The following is a 26,392-nucleotide window of genomic DNA, read 5'->3' on the forward strand; positions in this document are numbered from 1 at the left end:
CAGTCACGTCTCAGCTTAGTATTTATAAAGTGTTTAAGTGGATATTTTGTACCTTTTTATCCATTTGCTACACAAACACACAACTGCGCTATAATTTGGCTTATAAAAAAAATATATATTTTAAAAATCACTGAAATTCTGACCTAAATTTAATATAAAAGGTTTTTGAATATTGGTTTATATTTTAGGACTAAAATACTGCCATCTGAGGGAAGAATAAGTTTAGATTTATTGTAAAAAAAAAAAAAGAAAAAAGAAATAAGAGCGCTAAATATCTAGCAGGGGTCCATAGACACCCATTCATTTTTTCATTCATTTATTTATTTTATTTTATTTTGCACAGTGGAATGAACTGCCAACTTATCCAGCAAATGTTTTAGACAGCGCATGCCCTCCCAGCCACAACCCAACACTGGGAAACACCTATACACTCATGCATTCACACATACACACACTACGGCCAATTTAGCTCATTCTGCATGTCTTTGGACTGTGGGGAAAACCGGGGCACCTGGAAGAAACCCACACATACACGAGGAGAACATGCAAACTCCACACAGAAATGCCAACTGACTCAGCCGAGGCTCGAACCAGCAACCTCCTTGCTGTGAGGCGATTGGGCTACCCACTGCGTTACCGTAACACCCCTATTCACTTTATTTCAGGTTTCTTGATGCTTTAGTATACATCTCCTCACAAATTGATTATATATATATATATATATATATATATATATATATATATATATATATATATATATATATATATATATATATATATATATATATATATATATATATATATATTAACATATTAATATAAATTTTAAAATGTTGTTGTTGTTGTTGTCTGATAAGTTTAATTAGTTGCTTTTGCAAAACAACAGCCAATTTTTATGGTTGCCAATTTTTTATATAATATATATTTTTTTCTGTGTGTATATCAAACTGACCCCACATTAAAAATAAATGGGAAAAGTGAAAAAAGACAACCAAATCAAGTTTAGTTTTTCGTGTTTTAGAGAATATCAAAAATGGGAAACATTGATCGGGGTCGTCCTAATGTTGAAGTTGAGATCTGGTGACTGTGGAGACCATTTGAGTACAGTGAACTCATTGTCATGGTTAAGAAACCAGTCTGAAATGATTTGCACTTTATGACATGGTGCTTTATCCTGCTGGAAGTAGCCACCAGAAGATGGGTACACTCATAAAGAGATGGACATGATCAGCAACAATATTCAGATAGGCTGTGGCAATGACACAGTGCTCAATTGGTACTAATGGGCCCAAAGCGTACCAAGAAAATATCCCCCACACCATTACACCACCACCATCCTAAACGATTGATACAAGGCAGGATGGATCCATGCTTTCATCTTGTTTTACCAAATTCTGACCCTATACTATTCGAATGTCGCAGCAGAAATAGAGACTCATTAGACCAGGCAATATTTTTCCAATCTTCTGTCGTCCAATTTGGTGGGCCTGTGCAAAGTGTAGCCTCAGTTTTCGGTTCTAAAATGATAGGAGTGACACCCGTTGTGGTTTTCTGCTGCTGTAGCCCTTTCGCCTCAAGATTCCACGTGTTGTGCATTCAGAGATGCTCTTTTGCATATCTCGGTTCTAACAAGTGGTTATTTGCGTTAATGTTGCTTTTCTATCAGCTTGAACCAGTCTGGCCAATCTCCTCTGACCTCTGGCATCAGCAAGGCATCCACAGAACTGCCGCTCGCTGCATATTTTCTCTTTTTCAGACCATTCTCTGTAAACCCTAGAGATGGTTGTGAGGGAAAATCCCAGTAGATCAGCAGTTTCTGAAATATTCAGACCAGTCCGTCTGGCACCAACAAAAAGGCCACGTCACTTATTCACCTTTCTTCCCCATTCTGATGCTCGGATTGAACTGCAGCAGATCATCTTGTCCATGTCTACATGCCTAAATGTACTGAGTTGCCGCCATGTGATTGGCTGATTAGAAATTTGCTTTAACGAACAGTTGGAAAGGTGTACCTTATATCCTATCTTCTGTTTCAGTGATCCTCTTTTTTTCTGGTTTAATTTTAAAAAGCAAACAATGCATTTAACAATCATAAATGTGTTCAAAGAAATGCTCAAACAACTGGATTTGGAGGGTATAGACAATTTGTATTTGATCTTTATTAATTTTTGTGTTATTGCTACAGAATATTTCTTGCCAATTATGTTGATATCTATGATTTTTCACTCTATTTTCTTTATAAAACAACCGTGTATAGCTTATGTTCCCTCACAATAGCTCTTTACACTCATTTCCTATTTATCTTGAAGCATGCCCCACTTAAACCGTGATGAACATCCTTTCAGCAGAGCTCTGAGCAGAAGTGCTCTACTGCTCTCTCAAGGCTGCTGTGTAGAAATGCATCTCACAGTGAATCACATCTGAAATCGCAATCTGTTTTGAGTTGTTACTTATTTTTAAGGAGTAGTTTACAAGTATTTATCACAATTGTTCTAATAACATTTTTCTCCCGGAGAGAGTTTAATTTCTTTTAATTGTAATGTAATGTAATGTGATGTGTATTTATTTGATTTATTTTCAATTAAGTAATTTTAATTAAAAAAGTGAGTTAACTCATTACTTTTAAAGGGATTTGCTGAATTTACCTTCAAAAAGTGAGTAAACACATTGATTTTTAAGTGATTAGCTGACTTTACTTAAAAAAGTGTGTAAAGACATTGCCTTAAAATTGTTAAGTAAATAAATTGTGTGCATATTTAAAAAAAAAAAAAAAAAAAAGGCAACTTAACCTTTCTTAGTGGCTTCGCACTTACGCATGTTTAATTTTACAGTAAAGTCAACTAGTTGTTTTTAAGGCAACAGGTTTAGTCGCTTTTTTTTTAAAGCAAAATAACTAATTGCTTTTACAGTGTACTCAGTGTCAATTACTTGAATCATTGCTGGCTGATTTAGTAGTTTTATCATTGTATTTTTACAGAAATCTCAACATTAAACTTTAAATCATGCGTTGTTCAAATGCACTTCATCTATTACATTTATTTTCCAGTCTGACACAAAGCATCCTGGAAACTTAAAATCTGCAAGGTTAGGAAAACTTGTTCAGTTTAAGTTGTCTAATACACTCAAATCGTGAGCACATAACCTGTGTCTATTAAGTTCAATGAACTTTTACTGCTAGCCAAGGAAACTGATTATTGAATTAATTTTACAGTGCAACACACTTGCATTCCACACAATTCCTTTATTTTATCCCAACACAAATTGATTAGGCTTATTTGAATGTTTTTAAAAGTTTAAGTGGATTAAACATAAAATTATTAAGTTGTCAAAACTCAAAAATTGTGTTGATTCAGCTAATTTCAAATTAGTTTGAACAAGCAGAATTTTTATTAATTATTTCTCATCATACAAGTTTAATCTGCATGTTTACAAACACACGTTCTTGAAGCACACACTTCATGGTAAACGTAATGCAATTTCTAAAACATGGTATTTTGACTTGCTTCATTTAGAATTATCTTATTCCCAGTTTTTTTCCATGGGGGGTTGGAGGACCAACTTGCATAATAATTCTAAATGTCTGTCTTTGGGTCTATCCATCTCATGGATAGTTTTTTCTTTCATTTATTGTTTTCTGCGTGTATTTTTCATTTGTAGCTTTTTATTTTAAACTTTATTCATTTATTACTGCATTTTTTTCCATGTTTATTTTGTATTCATTTTTTTTTTTGCTTTCTTTTGATTTCTGAGCAAAAATATATGAATATGGGAATGAATAAATGCAATAGTAAACAATTGGGGTGACACAGTGGTGCAGTGGTTAGCACTGTCACCTCACCACAAGAAGGTCGCTGGTTCGAGCCCCAGCTAGATCAGTTGCCATTTCTTTATGGAGTTTGCAAGTTCTCCCCATGTTTGCTTGAGTTTTTGAGTGTGCTCCGGTTTCTCCCACAATCCAAAGACATGCACTATAGGTGAATTGAATAAAATGATTTAGCCATAGTGTATGTTTGCGACTGGACGGGCATCCATTGTAAAACCTATGCTGGATAATTTGGCAGTTCATTTCGCAGTGGCAAACCCTGATGAATAAAAGGACTAAACTAATGGAAAATGATTAAATGAGTAGATAAACAAATGAAAAATAAGCACAAAAATAAATATAAAATAAATTTATTCAAGTTTAAAATAATAAAGTATAAATAAAACGACATGCAGAACATAATGAATAAAGGAAAAATATAGATAAGTGTAGGATTAAGGTTTTATTAAATCATTTATTCATTCATTTTCTTTTTGGCTCAGTCGTCTAGGGTCAGCGGAATGAACCGCCTATCTATCTATCTATCTATCTATCTATCTATCTATCTATCTATCTATCTATCTATCTATCTATCTATCTATCTATCTATCTATCTATCTATCTATCTATCTATCTATCTATCTATCTATCTATCTATCTATCTATCTGTCTGTCTGTCTGTCTGTCTGTCTGTCTGTCTGTCTGTCTGTCTGTCTGTCTGTCTGTCTGTCTGTCTGTCTGTCTGTCTGTCTGTCTGTCTATCTATCTATCTATCCGTCCATCCGTCCATCCGTGCATGCATGTTTTTGTTTGTCTGGTTATCCATATTAGGGAAACTGTAATTGTGGGGGTGCTTTGACCTTTTTATTTTAAACTCCAGTGCAGCAGATGGCGCTAACATGAATCAATGTACAAAACACGTCGACGTCACGTGATACAACAAGGATTTTTTTCTTTTTGCAAACCGGAGACATGTCAAACTTGTGTAACATTAAAATGAAATTAAAGTAACAAACTGTGTCTTTACCTCGTAATGCATTAGTTCTGTTTGTGTGCTCTAACTGCTAGATATAAGTTAAACAGTAAGTTTATTCCTCGTCTCGTCCTGTTAAAAGCCAATAGATGGTGATGATGAGCTGAATGTATTAAGAAAACTAACACAATGAAGTATCATTTCAGTAGGTTGATTTGGATGATTTGGGTCAGTCGTTGGTGAATTGAGGTATAGTTGATTTTTTTTTCACACTGTCGGACTTTCTTCCTAATAAAATATCAGAAAAAAAATTGCTAATTCAGCATAGTAAAATCATATTAGCAGCCAATGAATATCAAAGTACAACAGATCACAGTCAAATAAACAGTGTTAATGTTGTTTTCGAGTCATACATGTGATTTCAGACCGAATATTCAAAGTACAATAGTAAACGATATAGGGAGTAAAGTTATGTCACAAGTTGTCACTGAACGAATGTCCTAACTTTATTTCAGCCGGTGCTGGTGAAGATGGCGAGTGCTCTGCTGGAGTATGAGACGGAGATGTTTCTGAGTGTGTTCAGCACAGACGGGCTGCTGATCACGGCTGAAGGACTCGGCATTGACCGCCTTCTGCTGCACTTCATGAAGGTGTATTCTGAGGAGGGCAGCTTGGTGCTCTTGCTGAACACCAGCACTCCTGAACAGGTGAAACCGACACATTTCATGAGCTACTACAGTAACATAACCAAACAGTTTAATATGTCTTACGTGTGTAACATTTTGATGTAGTGAAGTTATTGTTTATGCGGCCATATTGGAACTGCAAAGAAGCTAAAAGGCAATTTAAAAAGCATTGCATTAAAATAAGCATTGCATTTTATAATACGGATGAGCCTAATTATAAAATAATAAAATAATTTGCAAACGTTCTAGTTAATATTTTTTTATTATTAAACCTTTATACAGATATGTCGAAAAACTTTGCATGTGGTTTTCATGTTTTTTATCACATTTGAAACAGAGAGTAAACGATTAGGTTTTTGTGGCAAATCATATATAATCATATATAATCATATATCTAGTAGGGGGTTTATATTTGATTATAAAATTATTAAATTAAAATCAAGTAATTTTTACTTCACTGATATTTATTTTAATTATTTTTTTTACAATTATTTTACATTTACTTTTGATATTTTCTGTTGTAACCTCATATAATTACGGTGACTTAGAGAGCTTAATGCACTGGAGTTTAAAAAAAACACAAGCAATTACAAAAAAAAAAAAAAAATGAGAACAAAATGCCAGGAAATTGAGAAAAGATCTTCATCCATTTGACAGCACACATGCTACAAATCCTCAAATCTTTTTTAACCATGTGCTGCATTTTCTCTTAATGCAAGTTAATAAAACGCGCTGCTTTTTCCAACAATACTTTCAAATACAGAACACAATGTAAATGTTTCAAGAGGACACTAAAACATGACAGACCCACTATTTAGGTTACGGTTATTTAGGCTAATACAGTACAAAAGACAGGGGAATTAGGATGTTAAAATAAACAAACAAAATACTCGCCTTTCAAAGATCACCTAAAACTTCACTAACAAATGGTCATAGCGTCTGTCACTGATTTATTTATTTTTTAAAATGTATTTATTTTTTTATTAATGTGTATGCATTTTGAGGGTTTGCAGCATGTTTGCTATCAAACAGATGAAGATCTTTTCTTCATTTTCTGCTGTTTTTTTTGTAATTATGTAAAATTAATTGCATTTTTTGCGGCACGTTAAGCTTTCTTGTCCACTGTATATGAAGTCATATATTTGATGTTTTACCTCCTAATTATGACTTAACTTGACATTTTGTCTTGTAATTTTCACTTTTATCTTATAATTAAGGTTTAGTATGTGTCATTGTTTTGACAATTTTTTTATAACTTTTTGTTTTAAGTCTTTTTACAAGCATTGTTGAATGTTGAATTACTAATATTAATATTATCACTAAAATAATAATTAGTTTTATTTTTTATTAATATTAACATACCTTTTAAACAAAATGTTTACAAATCTATCAAAAAACACTGAAAAGGTCAATGATTGTTTCATATAGCAGAGTATTACATTAAAGGTGTATAATTTAGAGTTGTAACTCTATTAACAAATCTCTGTTAAATGATATTCAAAAGCTTAAGTTTTATGATTTATAGCTTCAATACAACAATCACATAAATACAAATTCGATCAACCCTAATGTATCATTTTTGATACTTAAATCAACACATTAGCTGCATGACACAATTGCTCAAAACGTTATGAATTGATCTTTAAAGGGCATCTTTGATGAAAATCAACTTTTGTAAGCTGTCTGGACAGAACTGTGATATAAACCCAATAAGTCTCTCTGTTTTTTTGTTTTTTTTAGTTTATTAACGTTAAAATAGGTTACAAATCCCTGTGATTTTGAGGTTTTACCTACCCACCAAATTAATTGACAGTTGCCATGTCTCCCTAATAACACGTAAACACATGTCCAAAGAACCTTTTTTGCAAAGAAACTGGCATTAAAACATGTTACAAGTTTCTGTGGTCAGTAGATCAGTTGTAATAAAAAGAGTAAAATCACTATGTATTTCTTAACCAGTATAATCAAGTAAATGTGCGTGCGTGCCTGTGTGTGTGTACTGGCAACGACATTTGTGTGTGACTCATAGTTTTTAGAAAGGCTTAAATATACTTTACTACAAATACATTAAATAAAATTACTTTGTATTTTTGACTTGCGCTCTTATTTCAGCTTCATCCTATCTGATGTAACACATGAGAAGCAAACACGCATGTCGGTGTGGAGGGCAGCTCATTTGGATTTAAAGCCACAGGCTACAAAAACAGCTACATTGTCCTCAAGACACCAAAATGGGCAGATTATTTATATAATATAAAATTAATTATGATTAATTATATAATAAATAATCAGATGGGTATTTGGAGCTAAACCTTTACAGACACATTCTGGAGGCACCAAAGTCTTATCTTACATCTTGTAAAAGTGGTAAAATAGGTGCCTTTTAAATAATAAAACGATCCCAAGTTGCTTCACTCTATAAAATATATCTAACTTTATAAATGTTACTCTGATACATTTACTTTTCAGTCTCAGTTAAAAAAATAAACAAAAACACAAGTTTTTGAAGATGGATATTTTTAGAATTATACAAAAGGATGGTCAGTCAAACTACAGAATGGATTGCAGTGAATCAGTACGGGTACTGAATGTGTTTGTGTGTGTTTCTGCTGAAGGAGTATTTGACGGAGCGGCTGCGAGCTGAAGGAGTCACTCATCTTCCTCAAACTGTGACCAGTGATGTGCAGAGTGCTGACAGATATAACGTGTACACTAAAGGAGGAGTGCTGTTTGTCACTAGCCGAATCCTAGTGGTGGATTTCCTGACTGACAGAATCCCTGCTCACCTAGTAACAGGTCAAAGAAAAGAAAACATATATTAAAATAAATCTGTGTTTATTACAGCTGAGATGAAATGTGAATTGTTGTGTTCTTGAACAGGAATCCTGGTGTACCGGGCACATAATATCATTGAGTCTTGTCAGGAGGCTTTCATTTTGAGACTTTATCGGCAGAAAAACAAAACCGGCTTCATCAAGGCCTTTACAGATAAAGCCACGTCCTTCTCTTCAGGATTCTGTAAAGTCGAGCGTGTCATGAGAAACTTGTTTGTGAAGAAACTTTTTCTCTGGCCAAGGTAGGACGGCTTCAATCGAGAAAATGTTCACCTTCAAATATTACTAAATATATATAAATGTTTTGTTAACATTTGTTGCTAGATTGTTATCAAAGGTTTCCTAGAAAAAGATTTCAAAATATATATTTTGTTTGCTTTTTGATCTTTTTTTTTTTTTAAATAACATAAGTCATAAATTTGAAATTTTACCTCATAATTCTGACTTTATTTGACTGTATGTTTTAATGATTGACTTTTTATCTTTAATTTCTACTTTTATCTCTCAATTAGGATTTACTGTAGTATGTCATGATTAGGACTTTATTTGAATTTATTTTTTATAACTATGACTTAAATATATAAAAGCAAATGAATTTTTAATATAATCACGACTTCTTAACATTTTAAAAGCATTGTTAAATTTTAAATTATAATGTTAATTTTATCACTAAAGTAATAAGAATTAGTTTTATTATTTTAGTAGTTGTAACTGTAGCAATTCTATTATTTATTTATTTATTATCATATAACATTTGTTGCAAACTTTTTGTCAAAGATTTCTTTACAAAAATGTTTGTAATGCAGCATGAATGTAGGCATATAATGGTGTCAAAATTTCTTGTTTATAGAATTGCAACTGTCTAAAACAAACCGACAGCTGTCAAACAAGCTTAAAAAACCTGATGTGCAGAGGCATTTGTGACTGAAAGGCCACATTTCAGTACATTGTTTGTTTTATTTCAGCTAGAATAAAATCAGTTTTTAATTTTTTTAAATCCATTTTTAAGGTAAAAATTATTAGCCCCTTTAAGATATATTTTTGTCAATAGCTATCAATAGCAGACAATAATTTCCCATTATTTTTGATCATCTAATTATAATACATTTAACTTTTTTTTTTAATCAAAATCATTTCAGACCTTGCTTTGCAGCTTATCATATACAGTAAGCATGGTGTGTATATTTATATTTGCAGGTTTAAGTTTACAGACTTTTGATGTATACTGACAAATAAAAACAAAAAACAAAGAAGTCATGTAATTTTGAGATGGCATTTTCTAGGTCTGGAAAAACAAGTGAACCTACAATGGTTTGGAAAAGTAATGTAAATTTGTTTAATATTTATGTTTGAATATAAATTGTATACAAATATATAAATTGTATAAATTCTACAAGGCCTTTAATTCTATCATTTGTTTTCAGTACTTTTTTTCTTTATTCTATTATTTTGTGTATAAATTATGCCTAAGGGTAGAGTTAGTTGTCCCAGCCTCTTTACTTCTTTTCTGTCTGTGGCCAATTAAATGCTCTCACTTAATATTTAACTAACCATTTTGTAAACATACATTTTATTGGTCACACTTTACATTAAGGTTCATTAGTTAATGTTAATTAATGCATTTACTAACATGAACAAACAATGAACAATACATTTACTACTGTATTTGTTCATGTTAGTCAATGTTAGTTAATGAAAATACAGTTGTTCATTGTGAGTTCATGTTAAATCATGGTGCATTAACTAATGTTAACAAGCATGGACTTGGATGTTAATAAATCATTAGTAAATGTACAATTATGATTAATAAATGCTGTACATGTGTTGTTCATTATTAGTTCATGTTAGTAAATGCATTAACTAATGAACCTTATTGTAAAGTGTTACCATTTTATTTTGTATTATAAATGGCATAGATTATGTATTTTAAAAAATTGAACATTGCGTGAGATTACAAAGACATTGCATGAAACATTACATCATGAATTTTACCCGAAAGTTTTGGAAAAGTCATGGAATAGTACACATATTTTTGTAGGAAAAATGTGTACAAACCCTGAGTGACAGTTATCAAAATTCGAATATATTGTTCTATATATTGTTATTTTTTGATTAATTATTGCTGATCATATTTCACTATTTGTGCACCCCCTATTGTAAATCAAGTTGTAAATGTGTTTTTAAATGCTAGATTCCAAGCATCAGTGAACGCAACGCTGGACAAACACAAGCCAGATGTGGTGGAGCTGCACGTGACTCTGACTCCAGCAATGAGAGCCATTCAGAGCTCCATTCTGGACATCATGAATGCCTGCCTGAAAGAGCTGAAGCGCTACAACCCCACACTGGAAGCAGAAGACCTTTCTTTGGAGAACAGCCTGGGCACTGCCTTTGAGAAAGTGAGAAATCCTTTTATTCACAATGCTATGGATAATACTGCATGTGGAATAATTCACAATATCACTAAACTAGACATATAAATATGTATATATGTACAGTATGTATGTATGTATGTGTGTTTTCATTTTCCTCCCTTTTTTCATTTTAGTATATTCAGATGTTGATAACGTTACTTCAATTATGACCATTAATATTGTTTTAGCAGTAAGGGTTATAAATACATATTATAAATACAGTAAATAAATGGACTTCCATTTAGAAAGTGAGAAGTCATGTAAATTATATTTCTGTTCATAATATAATACAGAGTGGAAAATTGGTAACACTTTACAATGAGGTTGTATTAGCTAATGTTAGTTAATGCCTTTACTTACAAATATGCAATGAACAATACATTTAATACAGTATTTGTTGATGTTAGTTAACGTTCCTTAATGAAGATAGTTGACTGTTAATGTTAATTCACGGTGCATTAATGTTAACAAGCATGAATGTTTGCATTAGTTAATGTTGAATTATGATTAATAAATGCTGTACAAGTACTGTTCATATATAGTTCATGTTAGTAAATCAACTAATAAACCTTATTGTAAAGTGTGACCAAAAATTATATTTATTTTTGCTTTTTTTTATAAAAAGATAATCAATAATACAATTCGATCTTATTTTCACAGTAATTCCTGTTGTTGGTTTTGTTTGTTAATTCATTTTATAGTTAGATCAGGTCAGGTTGTGTTTAAAAGAAAAAAATAGAATAGAACAATTATATCTAAATAAAATTCATTAATTTCCGTAAATAGACAAATAAAATAATTGCATGAAGGTTAAAATACTTGATTTAATTGGGATTTATTTTTTATATTTGATGATTGCGAAATACAAAAAAATTTCATACTAATAATTATTCTATCCTTAGACAATTCGTCATTACCTTGACCCACTGTGGCATCAGCTGGGGTCCAGGACCAAATCTCTTGTTCAGGACCTGAAGATCTTAAGAACCCTTCTTCTCTACCTCACTCAGTACGACTGTGTCACCTTCCTCAATCTGCTGGAGTCTTTGAGAACCAGCCAGAAAAGTTTTGGTAGTAATTCAGGTACAGTCCGCTCGTCTGCTGCTTTAGTTGAGATAATTTTACAGCAAAAATGTCACCCGATTTATTTCTTTATTTTCAAATCAGGTTGGTTGTTCCTGGACTCAAGCATGTCTATGTTTGTAAATGCTCGCAGTCGTGTGTATCGCATTCAGGAGTCTAAGAAAAAACTGAAAGTTGGAGAGACTGAGCAGAAACAAAACCTAGGTACAATATGTTTCATGTTTTTCTCTGTTTACAAATGTGTTTTAAGTTTTAACATGTACATGGTATTTTTCTTATATTTATTTGTGTATAAAACTAGCGCCTCCGAAAAGAGAGCTTGTGCTTGAGAAGAATCCAAAGTGGGAAGCACTTACAGAAGTCCTACAGGAGATTGAGAAAGAAAACAGCAAATCTGAGCACGAACCAGGTAAAAATGTATTAAAAATGAAAATTCACTGTTTATTTACTCATCCTCAGATCATCCAAGGTTTTTTTCTTCTGAAAGAGATTTTTAGCCGATGCTGTGGTGCTGTTAAAGTGCCGTTAGCCATTGACTTTTATTTTATGAATCACCAAGACAACAGTTTCAAGTAAAAATCTTCTTCATTGTTCTACTGAAGTAAGATTACTTTTAATGAGTAAATAAACAGTATATTGTGTTCGTAATTACTCACTCTTATGTCGATCCAAATCCCAGAGACCTTCATTCATCTTCAGAAGACAAATTAAAATATTTTGTATGTAAACAGAGAGCTCCTGTATCCTCCATAGATGGCAACGGTCCTGACTTGTTCAAAGTCCAGAAAAATACTTCTTAAAAACATCCATCTCTTTTCAGTGGTTCAATCAGAATATTATGAAACTAAAAGAATACTTTTGTGCACACTTAAAACATAAATAACTTTATTGAACAGTTTCTTCTTCTTAATGTAAGCATGGGGTGTTATGGGGTGTATAGGGCTGGGTATCATTCAAAAATCTTTGATACTAAGTATCAAAATACTTTGAATCCGATAACGGTTTTCGATGGATACCTTTTTTCGATACCAATTTTACAAAATTTATTTTACAAAGATTACATAATACTCTTTTCCCTATTCATAATACTCTTTTCTTCCTATTTTGTAGTGTTTATTTTACTCTTAAAACAATAAGCAAACAAAATGTAGCCAAAACAATTAATCAGTCCAAAAACTTCAAACAGATTTCAGTTAAAAATAAACAATTTATTGTCAGACTGACAGACAAGGCAAGCCTGATAACTTAATATCAGACAAACAGACAGACAAGCCTGATATCAGAGAGGCCTTTTGGTTAATAAAGTAAAGAGTTTTTCCAGTTCATTCAGATTTTTTAAATTAAAAAATGTTCTTTGAAAAGAGACATGGCTTCTTCATCAGAACTTATTTTGTAATGTAATGTAATGTGTATTTATATAGCGCATTTATTGTGTATGGCCATACACCCAAAGCGCTTCACAATCATGAGGGGGGTCTCTCCACACCACCACCAGTGTGCAGCATCCACTTGGCTGCCACAGGACAACGGCGCCAGTGCACCACACACCAGCTATTGGTGGAGTGGAGAGACAGTGATAGAGCCAATTTGGTGGAAGGGGATGATTGGGAGGCCATGATCGTAAAAGCTGATAGAGGGACTTTGGCCAGGACACCGGGGTTACACCCCTGCTCTTTCACGAGAAGTGCCATGGGATTTTTAATGACCACAGAGAGTCAGGACCTCGGTTTAACGTCTCATCCGAAAGACGGCGCCCACTGACAGTGTAGTGTCCCCTTCACTTTTACATTAGGGCATTAGGGCTCACACAGACCACAGGTTGAGCGCCCCCTGCTGGCCTCACTAACACCACTTCCAACAGCAACCTAGTGTTCCCTAGTGGTCTCCCATTCAGGTACTGACCAGGCTCAGCCCTGCTTAGCTTCAGTGAGTAACCGGTCTTGGGCTGCAGGGTGACATGGCTGTGGTTTTAAGCTAATGTCATTAGTGACTTGTTGATCATTAAGTAACAGGTGTTCAAACTGCGGAATTCATGAAAAGAGGACAAAACCAAAGATATTAGAGGTTACTAATAACCCCAGACTTATACCTGTTTACACCAGTTATAATGATCTCTATGTGGTTTGGCTTTCAATAGAGTACAAAGAGTGCTAAATCAGATAAATGCTTTTTGTGAATTAGCTACTTTATGCATTCAGTAATGTAAATAAAAACAGATAATTGTTTCGTAACACAATTATAAGTTCAGGTTGTATTGGTTCATGTTAGTTAATGTATTTATTTACATGAATGAACAATGAACAAAGTTGTTTCACCTAAAATATTTCAACTAAAATATCTGCATTTGTATTTGGATCGACTTAAGTGTGAGTAGTTTTTAACGTCATTTTTATTTTTTAGGGTTTTCGTGGGGTCATAAAATGTCTTCAATCTCAAAATCAAAACTATTTTTATTATAGTTTTTAAACTTTTAAAACATTTGTTCATTTTTTTAAAGGTTTGTGTTGGGGAAAAAGTATTTTGCTAGGATTTTGCTAAGAAATATCTAAAATATTTAAATTTTGTATTATTAATTGATTTTTGTATTATTAAATTAATTAAATTATAATAATGTTTTTGAAGGGGAAAATAAAAATCTTTTCCAATTAGGCCATTTTTAAAAATTCCTAGCATGGTCTTAAAAGTGTCTTTAAAAAGTCTTAAAGTTAACTTGGTGAAACCTGCAGAAGCCCTGTTTTTGGTTAAACTAATCTTTATAGTTTGTTGTCTGTACTCAAAGGCCGAGTGTTGATATGCGCCAGTGATGACAGAACCTGTGCTCAGCTGAAGGAATACATCCAAAAAGGGCCAGAACACCTACTGAACCGCCTTTATTCACGCACTATTGGAAAAGAAGATCCTCAGCCTGATTTACTGAAGCTTGACAAAGGCTGGCAAAAGAAAGACTCTGCTAGGAGCAAAGGAAAAAACAGCCGTCAGAAAAGAACCAAAGCCAACTCAAAGAAACCGGCAAAGATGGAGAAACTGTCAAGAGTCTCTCAGGACGATAGTGCTGATAAGGACCTAAATGAGAACAGTGAAGATGAAGGAGGGTTGATTGAAGAGGAGGAAGAAGAGGAGATTGTTCTGGATCTATCATCTGATGATTATTATGGTATTCTGAAAGAGCCACTGACTGTCATTCACCCACTGAAGGGATGCAGTGACCCCTACAGTCTGACCCGCGTGCTGCATGAGGTTGACCCCATGTTTGTCGTCTTGTACGATGCTGAACTCAGTTTTGTGCGGCAGCTGGAGATTTATAAAGCATGCAGGCCTGGAAAACCACTCCGGTGTGTATTTTGGCTTTGTTATTTGTTGTTTAGCAAAATAATAATATCTTTGAAACAATGTTGTTGAAAGAAGACAGTAAGGCTTATAAATGCTAAAATTATTTAATCAAAAAGTAAATATTTTTACAATTTAACATAGCAAAGTTAAAATAGTTTAAAATTAGTACAATTCAGAACAATTAATTGCAGAAATAATTACAAAGATGCATGTGTAACAAGATGATTTACAAATTTTTATATACAATTTTGATATAAAGGTAAATATATGCACAGTAAATTTATTTATTTACAAATTTTATAAATGCAAAATTTTGTTTTGGATGTGATTCACTTATAATTGTAGATCAGTGTTTTGAGTAAAATGTGCAGTTTTGTTTTAGAAACTACTTGTAATGTCAAATCCTAAAATCTTCAGAATTTCAAATGAAAATATTTGCAATTAAAGCCTTTACACCATCATGTATTTTTTATGATCCTTTGAAAAATCTTTGAAAAGTTTTTTTTTTTTTTTTTTTTGTGGAATACAAGTATTAATTTCTTACAAAAAGTGTATTGATTTAGAAATTCACATAAGTATTAACTTATTTATATAAATAAAAACTAAAAAACAATATCCACCACTTATAGAAATACTGTTTTTGTTGTTGAGTTTCTCACGTTCTTTTCTGCTTTAGTGTGTATTTTCTCATATATGGAGGCTCAACAGAAGAACAGAGATATCTTACAGCATTAAACAAAGAAAAGCAAGCGTTTGAGCACCTCATAAGGTTTGTCAAATATATCTCATTTAGCTGAGAAATTCAGTGGAATGTTCAGTGGCGTTCATCTTATTAAAAGCTGTTGTTTTTCCTTTTTTAAATAGGGAAAAGGCCAGCATGGTTGTGCCAGAAGAAAGAGAAGGTAGAGAAGACACCAATCTAGATCTTGTCCGCAGTCAGGAACCTGCTAGTGCCGCCACAAACACCCGCAAAGCAGGTGAACCTCAGCTAATCAGCCTAAATATTAACACAAAGGTTTTTTTTTTACGAGTGATGGAATTTCGGATCATAGAATTTTAAACCGTCTATTAAAGACATTGAAAGGGAATTTTATATTTCTGTTGTCCAAGTTATGGGATATCTGCGATTTTGTTTGTTATTTTAAATTTTGCTTTCCATTTATCAAATGTTTTTTTTCTTTGCATTTCCCTGTGCAGATGGGCTCTACCTATATCAAAATAGAATATCATTTATTATAAAACAATGCAGATGGCGCAGCAGGAATTTGAAAAGTATTTTGACTGACCAAAATCTACAGTTAAAATCACAATTATTAAGCCCCCTTTGATTTTTAATTTTTTTTTTTTTTATATTTCCTTAATGATGTTTAACAGATCAAGGAAATTTTCACAGTATATCTGATAATATTTTTTATTCTGGAGAAAGTCTTTTTTGATTTATTTCAGCTAGAATAAAAGAAGTTAAATATTTTTTTAAAACTCGTTAGAAGTTCAAAATTATTAGCCCTTTTAACCTATTTATATTTCCTACTGAACAAACTAACGTTATATAATAACTTGCCTATTTACCCTAATTAAGCTTTTAAATGGCACTTTAAGCTGTATAGATGTGTCTTGATAAATATCTAGTCTAATATTATTTACTGTCATCATAGTAAAGTTAAAATAAATTAATTATTAGAAATGAGTTATTCAAACTATTTTGTTTATAAATGAAGTAGTAGTAGTAGTAGTAAAACTTTATTGTTCTTGACAGGAGATTTGTTATGGGCATCGCCATATTTGCTGAAAAACATCTTCTCTCTGTTAAACAGAAATCAGGGAAAAAAATAAACAGGGGCTAATAATTCTGACTTCAACTGTATATGCAGCAATTAAATAAAATGCAAGCACCTCTGCATTTTTGGATTCTGTTTTTGTTTTCATTGCGTTTAATTGCAGAATCACAAAGTTCTGGGGCAACACAAGAGCTGCTAGTTTTTTTTATTTATTATAGGTCATTGAATTTACGCTTGAAAGTCAGGGAAATGTCAAGGAATTTTACATTTTACTTAGATTGGAATCCTAAACATAATTTTTGTCAGCTCAATTACATTACAATTACAAAGGCTTTGAAAACAAGCCAACTATTTGTGATTAATGCTGACTGTTTTCGTCTTTGTTCAATCAGGGTTATGCTCGACAAAACACACATTCTGTGCTTCCTTGTTAATTAAAATCTTAACTCCTCATTGGAGATCCTGCGGCGTGATTATTGCGGATTCGCACATTGCGATATAAAAGATGAAACAATATCTATGTTGTATATAGCACATTAGTCCAGGAAGAATGTTGTTTAGTTTCACTGTGTATGAACTGTATATGCTTGGAATGACAATGACAGCCTGCTTGGCTTGGCTTTGACTTTGAATTGACTTAACTTAAGCTAATTCTCAATTCACACTGCGTCTGTATTAAATAAGTAACTAGAAATTAGCATGTAATAGTGCGCCGCTTGAACCAAAAATGCTGAAAATGCTTGAAATGACAATAAAAGCCTGCTTGGCTTGAACTAATTCTCCATTCACACAGGGTGTCAACCTTAAAAAAGTAACTAGATATTAGCATGTAGTAGTGTGCGGCTTGAACCCAAAATGCAAGGGCTGATTTTACTCACAGTGTTCTGTTCTCACTTACTTCTCACCTTTTGACCTTATAACTGTTTGTATCACACTTTTAAACTGTTTTGACTTCAATTAGGGGGACTTGAAGAGGTTAAAGAGCCTCATCGGATCATCGTGGACATGAGAGAGTTTCGCAGTGAACTTCCTTCGCTTCTGCATCGACGTGGTCTGGACATCGAACCCGTCACCTTAGAGGTCGGCGACTACATACTGACGTCTGACATCTGCGTAGAGCGCAAAAGCGTCAGCGACCTCATTGGCTCCTTACAGAGCGGACGCCTTTACACACAGTGCCTCTCCATGACTCGATTCTACCGCCGTCCTGTGTTGCTCATCGAGTTTGACCCCGCTAAACCATTCTCCCTGGTGGCCCGCAGTGACTTTCGGCAGGAGATCTCAGCCAACGATGTCACCTCCAAACTGACCCTTCTCACCCTCCATTTCCCCCGCCTTAGGCTCCTCTGGTGCCCTTCGCCGTATGTGACGGCAGAGCTGTTTCAGGAGCTCAAGCATGGCCGTACCGAACCGGACGCCAGCACAGCTCAGGCAGTTACAGCGGAGTCAGAGACTGTGACCGAATCTGCAGATCTGTACAATCCTGGACCTTACGACTTCCTGCTGCGTATGCCTGGAGTCAATGTGAAGAACGTCAAGAGTCTGATAAAACATGTTTCCTGCCTCGCTGATCTTGTGACATTTAGCCAGGAGACGCTCAGTGAGATTTTGGGCAGCAGCAGCAATGCCAGGATGCTTTATGAATTCATACACAATCCTATGGATGTGCGGCCCATTCAGAAGAATAAGTAGATATCGCAAGGAGAAATAAAAAGTGTTTTTATTGTGATATTGTGGGCCAGTCGTGGAAATTGTACCTTGATAAAAGGGTTTATTTTCATATTTATTGTGAAATTAAGATGCAGTAAATGAATTTATGTATTTCTGAATATTTAAATGCCTTGTATTTTTAAAATGTTGTGTTAGAATTCGTAGGTTTGGTGTGACTTTGCATGTAGTTATAGATGTTCATTGTAGATAACTTGACTAACTGTACTGTAGAGTCATTGGCTTAGAAGGTGAGTTTCATATCACCACTCTTTTAGAAAAATGTTGCAATTTTTATCGTGATTGAAATAAACTATTTCTGTAATGAATTCTTTGTTTAATATGTCTATTAGTCTTTGTAAATGTGTTTAATGGGGTAAATCTGGGGCCGCAATAGGTTTCATAAACATGTTTAGAGAAAAAAAAAACATGTATACAATATAAAAAATAAATCCATAAAATTTACAGTAAAAAAAGGCAGCTGGAGTTAACAGTATTTCACCTTTGAAAATACGGTACAAACTGTAAAAGTAATCTCTCATTTTTACAGTAAAATACAGCATTTCATTAATTTATAGAGGCAATTTGTCTGTATTTTGAATTACCAACATCTACACATCTTTTGTTACACACACAGATAGACAGTTAACACATCCATATGCAGGTGGTGATGTGAATGTTACATAATGAACTAATGCTCATCACAAACAACTTTTCTCTCTAGCAGAAAAGTGTATTAGTTTATAGAAGGTGCTCAGTGTCAATCACACAGCTACTAAACACCAGAATGGTAACACGCATAAAATTAAAGTCATGAAATAAACATTGTTTATCAAGGGTAGGTGTAACATAAATTTTTAATGCGCATAACTGATGGAGAAACAACTATGAGGCAGTGGCGCAGTAGGTAGTGCTGTCGCCTCACAGCAAGAAGGTCGTTGGGTCGAACCTCTGCTCAGTTGGCGTTTCTGTGTGGAGTTTGCATGTTCTCCCTGCCTTTGCATGGGTTTCTAATATATATGTACAGTATATATATAAGGGTTGCACGGTTTACTGGTGCTATGGTAGTATCAAGATACTATGATTCCAAAAAACTGGCGGTGCCACTGTTTGTAAACGGAAGTATCATCATTAATGGTTTATCTACAATGGATAATGTTGCAATGTTGTGGAAAAGTCCCTAAAATGCTTACACGTTTGTGCAACAATAAACCATTTTATGTGAATAGTCTGTGGAGCCCTTTAAGGTTGCAAAACTGTGTAGAACTCGCACCTTTTATGGTAGCCTATTGCACGTTTTCTGATTCCTCAGTTTGAACACACATCTGAATCAGTTTATTTCTGTTCCTGTTAATATTATTTAATAGCTACAACAACTGCAACAATTTTTTAAAAAGAACGACTCGCAAAGTGAAGTTTTGAATTGCTTTGGATTGTTTCTTCATAAGACTGATAAAAATAGATAAAAACCCCAAAATAGCAACAGAAAACATTAAAACTATTTTTGACCACTTGCACCATAAAGCCTAATTTGTTGAAAAAACACTCTTTTGTAACAAGTTTTATTCGATATAATCTGAAAACATTATTTGAATGTACTTTTTGTTGGCTAGTTGTCTACAAAATAAACAAAAAGAATGAATAAAATTTGGTTGAAGTGGGGTGCAAATAATACTTTTTGGCCTTAGGGAATATATTAATTAAACTCAAGTAGGCCTATTATAACATAAAATATTCTGACATATTTCTTTATAATTTAAGTTATGAATTACAGTATAGCAATACTACTTAGTATCATGATACTTAAGCTGGTATTGTATCGTAAAATTTATTAATGGTATCACGACAACCCTAGTATATATATATATGTACTACAAATGTTGTTTAGAATTATTTTTTAATACTTATTGGCATTTTCAGCTAATAAATAAATAAACTGTATGATGTTTTTTTTAAATTCTGCAGACACATTACGAAGAGTTTAAAATAAAACACAAGTGTTTAATTTAAAATAACCAAAACAACGTTCAAACGGTAATGGCAAATCTTTTTCACATTTCAAATGTATTTATTTATTTATTTATTTATTTATTTATTTATTTATTTATTTATTTATTCCCAGAGCTGTTTATGTACATAAATAACTAAACTATAAACAAAAAAGACAGATCAATGGCGCCCCCTGATGGTGATCGACCTCTAACACCTCTGTTTGCGTCACTGAGTTCAGACGAACACACCAGCAGCGGCCATCTTACTTCCTCCAAAAAAAAAAAACTTCAGTCCCAAAGAAAAACAGAATCAACCCCAGGATACATGGGTGACCACATAAAGGACAGTTATGGAGCAATAAACCCAGGGGCTACGACGAGCGATCCTGACGCAGCAGTGGGGAACAGGGCAAGAAGCGACCATTATATGACAGTAAGAGATTTAACATGTAGCGCTGGAGTTCTTCTGCTAGCCTGTTTGCTGATGTGAGGATTGAATGTGAAACACGAATGTCATCTATCTACACTCGAGATACGCACGCGGAAATAAAAATAATTTACCAGATATAGATTTAGTATTCTCTGTTGATCTATAAATGACTTGTTTATTGCGGTATATTGGATGTTTACAGTTGCACACTAGCATGCTAACTTACAGAGTCTGTATAAACATTGAGTTATGATGTGTGTGGATCAATACTGACATGATGTTTATGGTAAGACTTGGATTTTCATATCACATTTTTCATTGTCATATACTATAGGCCCTAAGGAAGGCACTTGAATGATCTAATCATTTGTGTGAGGATAAACTATTGTTTTTCCTGTTTGTCTCATTAACTCTCGCTGAAACTGAAACTGCTTGTAAATGAGTAAACATCCTTACAGATCTGCAGTCTTCAGACAACTTCAGGTTGAACTTTATAGGAGAAACATTGTGACTATACACTCTTGGCATCTTCACCTTGTTGTCTTCAATGATGAATGTTTGAAATCATTATGTTATGAGATTTATTATCTCTCTTGTGATTTTGATTTAAAGTGAATATCTTAGAAGCAAAGCAACCAAATTCACCTGTAAAAATATACCTTTGACTTATTTCAATCTAAACATTTTAAGAAAGTTCATATTTAAACCAAGAATGTGTACTAAGTTTGAAATGTGTTTTTTTTTTTTTTTTTTTTGTAATTTGCACTTCCACTTTTTTATGATTTGGACTTTTCAGTCCAAAGTCCTCTTGGTGAGATTATTACATAATATTGCATGCTGTCCCGCCAATAAAAACTTGCATAAAACAAATTTATTTTGTTTCTTAAATATACTTATGTTGTAAATAGGCATGGGCCAGTATAAGATTCTGACGGTATGATAACTTACTTGGGTAAAAATATCTCGGTTTTGCGGTATCACGGTTTTGTGATTACTGCTCTGAAATAAGTTCTGTTTAAAACTCTGGGTAAAAAACAACATTCCCATTAAACATGGCATAATTTGTTTCAATAATTAAAATATTTTGAAACCGTAACATGTCACACTAAATAATTAAAATTAGTCATTGAATTTTGCTGACTTCATTAGTTTCAAAAACAGATTTTTTTTTAAGCTTGAAAAGGCATCTTTGGATATCTTTCTTTTCTTTGGATATGAAGTTAAGTCACTGCACTATTCATCACTACAGCATGTTGGATGTTGTTATAAGAGAATTGTTTTTTATATATTTCCTGAGTCATGGACTGACCAGTAGCTTGTTATGTGGAGGGTTTTATTCTACTGTTGCCCTAAAAAAACTAATTAAAATAACAACTTACAAATGACTTACACTCTCAGAAATACGCGAGCTGTCACTGGGGTTTTACCTTTTCAAAGGTGTACATTTGTTTTTAAAGGGTCCACATTGGTACCTCAAAAGTATATATTAGTACCTTAATATTTTAAGAATAACACTTTCTGTATTTTTAGGGGCTAATATGTACCCTTGAGGTATTATAATGGACCTTTTAGGTACAAATTTGTATCTTTGTATCCCCAGTGACAGCTTGCGTACCTTTATTTCTAAAAGTGTAGGAACGGTTTAATGGTATAAACAAATTCACCCCCCTCACAGTTGTCATGAAGGGTAATATTAGCTATATGAACCAAAATCTTTCTTTGTACCAGGCTGTAAACACCCTTTTTTTCTCTTGTAAAGTTGGCCATTCTAACAGTGGGCTCAATAGAAATTAGCTCTATATGTTGCCAGGACTAGCGGAATTTTGATGAATTGCAGTTTCAGTTACTTCCGTATGGGCTTCCCGAGAGAGAGCGAGGGTTGCCGCTTGGGTATAACAGAAAATTTTAACGGTTTTAAAACCCTGACTTAAAACCGGTTATCGTCCCATGCCTAGTTGTAAAGCCGTTGATATTTTGGTTTGAAAGTTAACATCTAGCTATTGTTAAAAGAAAATAGTTCTTAAACATAGAACTATTAATAATATTTTTCATTCTTTGAAATAATGCTATGAATTAAATAGAACAGTTTAATAAACAAATAAAACTAATATAAACATTTTAAAAACTAATAAAACTGATTAAAGCACACAGTAGAATAGCTAAATATGAAAAAGTATGTATTTTACGCTAAACATCAAAAATTTAAGGTTGAAGCTAATTGTAAATGATAATGAACAATACTTGTTTTGTATATTCATGCTATTTAAAGTAAATCTGATTTAGGGTGCATTTACATAACATAGTCCTCAACTAAGATTTTAAAATTGTATGCTTTCATTTATATGCAACACTTCTTTGCATGAAAATAGAGTTTTGGGGGCCTGAAAATCATGCTCTTATTAGACTTTCCTGAACTCCCAAAGAACAGAGAATATGTGAAACAGTGTAACAAAAATCAAATAGAGAATGAGACACATTTCCTTCAGTTCTGCCCCAAATACATCACATCTAGAGAATTTGTTTCCCCCAATTTGAAACATTATTTTTTTTAAATGACTCTAAAAGACTTTACCATGTATTCGGAGAGGATGAATTGACACCTAAACTAGCTGCAAAATATACACCCTTCACACCATAAGAAATGGTTAATATAAATTAATTTATCTTATTTAAATATTTTAGAATTTTATTATCATTGAAATTGTTATAATTATCAAATATATTATCTGTTTTTTGCCATTTATTTCCTATTTACTGTATATTTTATTAATTTGATGGTTAGTATATTACATATCTTATACATATCTAATATGCTTTGGTAATACTGTACAAATTGTCATTCCAGTAAAGTAACTTGAACTTGTTATACGTCATGTAAAATGTGAAAGCCAATGGTCATATCATATGCATTTGAACTATGTATTTTTTAACCATGCACAAGCACTTGAATGACAACCTAAAGGAAAGCTGAAATCAAAACACCACTACTGGCCTGGCATGGGTAACAGTGCTTTTTATAAAGCACAGGATTATATAGACAACTCTGACATGTCTTTAAGATGTTAATGTTTTTAGTAACTGCATATGTTTTGGTGTCATGTAAACTTGCTTCAGTTTCGACTTATAACTTTAACTTTGGTATTTACCTATTTCTTCATATTAGATTGAAATATAAGACAGCAACAAAGTATGTACTCCCTATACTACTCAGTATATGCATATTAAAGTAACATTGGCTAAATAGAAATACATGCTTTAGCCTACAATAGTATGAAGTCGCGAAAACATACACTTAAAAAATGCTGGGTTCCACACAATTTCTTAATGTTGTCCCAATACAAATTGATTAGGTTATTGTTTTTTGATAAAACAACGTCATTGTTTTTTACATATTAAAGTGGATTGAACGTAAAATAAGTAAGTTGTTCCAAAAAAAATCTTAAGAATTCTGTTGTTTCAACTAATTTTAAATATGTTTTTTGTACAAGCAGCAAAAGCATAAAACATTTGAATGCATTTCATAGGTAAAATGAACACTATAGGGCAGTATGACGCAAACAACTTTTAAAATTATATTTACAGACATATTTATCGAAATAAAGGATTATTTGCACAACATCAAATAAATACCACAAAACAACTTTACAGTGTTTTTGATTTGTCAAAATATCAAAATTTCAAAATATCAAATATTTTTACCTCACCTGTTTATTTATTTATTTACAACTATTTTATCTATCTGTTTATAACTTTTCTGTCATGGTCAGTTTGCTCGGTAGCAAAAAACAAAGCAAGTTAAAGCTATCTGGCAACAGCGTAACAGTCACACACATCAGTCGAGCACGTTTACATTTGAAAAACAGTAAAAAAATAGTGTTTAGAAGAAAATCTGTAGCTGTGTCTTATTTCAGAGGCTTCATCCTCCAAAGGATGCATTTGAAGTGTGCTTTGTCATTGCGTCGCGATGAAGGCTGTCTCATTTCAAAAAAGTTCTAAGGCTCCTTCAAACGCAGCCTCAAAATGCGTCCTTCGTTTCCCGGGAATGAAGGACACAACCTGTGGATCCTTCGCGGCCTCAAACATCCCAAGATTCATTACGTGCTGATAACAGAAGGATGATTTTGAAAGAAAACTTTGGTGTAAATGAAAGAATTAGGTTTATTTTACTCGGATAAGTAAACCCATGTTAAAAACAAAAAGAGTATGAAATATCTTACTGAAAAGTTATTTTAAAAACATCTTACATTTTTTGTGTACATGTATTGATCAAAGGAAATGTCCAGCTTCTGTACACCTTGTTTTATCTTGAGATCGCTTAAAATAAGTTTTAAATTCACTTTAAAAAATCATTACAAATTTGACAGCGCTTAATAACAGGAGCTGTTACGGTTGCCTGGTGATGAGATCTATCCTCTGTTGGCTAGATCGTCTCATTTCAAAAAGCTCACTTCAGCTTGTGTGGACTTCGAAGGACACCCCTTTAGCCTCTAAAAATGAGACACAGCTTGTGTTTTTCCCCTTAGGTTTGCTTCTAATACCATTTAGGGAAGGGTTTATGTCTTTGATTTCCTGGTCTAGCTGATCTGTATGACAAGCCCAGCCTTCTTGTGGGCATGTCAAAAAAAGAATGTGTATCTGAAGCACACAAGCAATATCACACTCGTAACAGTGCAATATGGCTGTATCGGCACTGTTTATCATGCGTTGACTCGAGGCCGACGACTGAGTGCCTCGGTGTCCCACCAGTGACGTTATACAGCCATATTGCACTGCTACATAATCGCATAAAAAGAAAATCAAACACGAAGAGTATAAAATTCCTTTTGTATGAGGAACTACTTTCTTCCGCCATTCATTCACATCTGCAGCTGACGTCAACAGCAGAAACTGTTGCCACTTCACAAACGTCACTTTAGAGCTAGTATTTGAATGATTCTCTAGCATAATATCTAAAGTGATGACAAAACAAGTGATTTGTGCTCACATTTTAGGATTATAAGGCTGAACGGCATGAAATTCTATTAGTCTACAGAGATTTCCCTGTATTTCTCTGTTGCAGTCAGGAACACAATACTTAAAGAGCCCATATTATGGGTTTTTGAAAATTCCCCTCCATGTAGTGTGTAACACAGCTTTAAGTAAAGTGAAGTATCCAGCTAAGGCTTAAATCTGTAAGAATACAGTGTTTAAAACGGTTGATTCATCTTTAAAAGAGTCGACTCATAGTGCTTCAAACGAGTCGCCTTGATACCGATTCATTAGGTGTTTCGCCATGACGTACGAATGAAACCAAGTTATTCACGTGCACGCGCAAACCCGGGAGATTTCAAACCTGAGGCCCCGCCCTCTGACGCAGAAACCCAG

The 26,392-nt window shown here is 33.3% G+C and overlaps 2 protein-coding genes across 5 annotated transcripts in view; both read left to right on the forward strand.

The window, feature by feature from the left end:
- Nucleotides 1–4,748: 4,748 nt before the first annotated feature.
- ercc4 (excision repair cross-complementation group 4) lies at nucleotides 4,749–18,936 on the forward strand. 3 transcript variants are annotated; one of them, XM_068224525.2, is made up of 13 exons: nucleotides 4,749–4,884; nucleotides 4,982–5,024; nucleotides 5,291–5,482; nucleotides 8,077–8,257; nucleotides 8,342–8,537; nucleotides 10,487–10,694; nucleotides 11,612–11,792; nucleotides 11,877–11,996; nucleotides 12,094–12,201; nucleotides 14,572–15,124; nucleotides 15,799–15,891; nucleotides 15,987–16,099; nucleotides 17,862–18,936. In XM_068224525.2, the coding sequence occupies exons 3-13, from the start codon at nucleotides 5,306–5,308 to the stop codon at nucleotides 18,590–18,592; spliced, it is 2,661 nt and encodes an 886-aa protein (XP_068080626.2). In that variant the 5' UTR covers nucleotides 4,749–4,884; nucleotides 4,982–5,024; nucleotides 5,291–5,305; the 3' UTR covers nucleotides 18,593–18,936.
- Nucleotides 18,937–20,888: 1,952 nt separating this feature from the next.
- The window catches only part of mrtfba (myocardin related transcription factor Ba), a 67,024-nt gene continuing 61,520 nt past the window's right edge, over nucleotides 20,889–26,392 (forward strand). For both annotated transcript variants that reach the window (XM_009306703.5, XM_009306704.5), the window contains exon 1: nucleotides 20,889–21,031. The gene's annotated coding sequence lies outside the window, so the exon portion shown is untranslated. The remainder of the gene's footprint in view (nucleotides 21,032–26,392) is intronic.

This window comes from Danio rerio, chromosome 12, assembly GCF_049306965.1.
Source record: "Danio rerio strain Tuebingen ecotype United States chromosome 12, GRCz12tu, whole genome shotgun sequence".
NCBI classification, from domain to species: domain Eukaryota; kingdom Metazoa; phylum Chordata; class Actinopteri; order Cypriniformes; family Danionidae; genus Danio; species Danio rerio.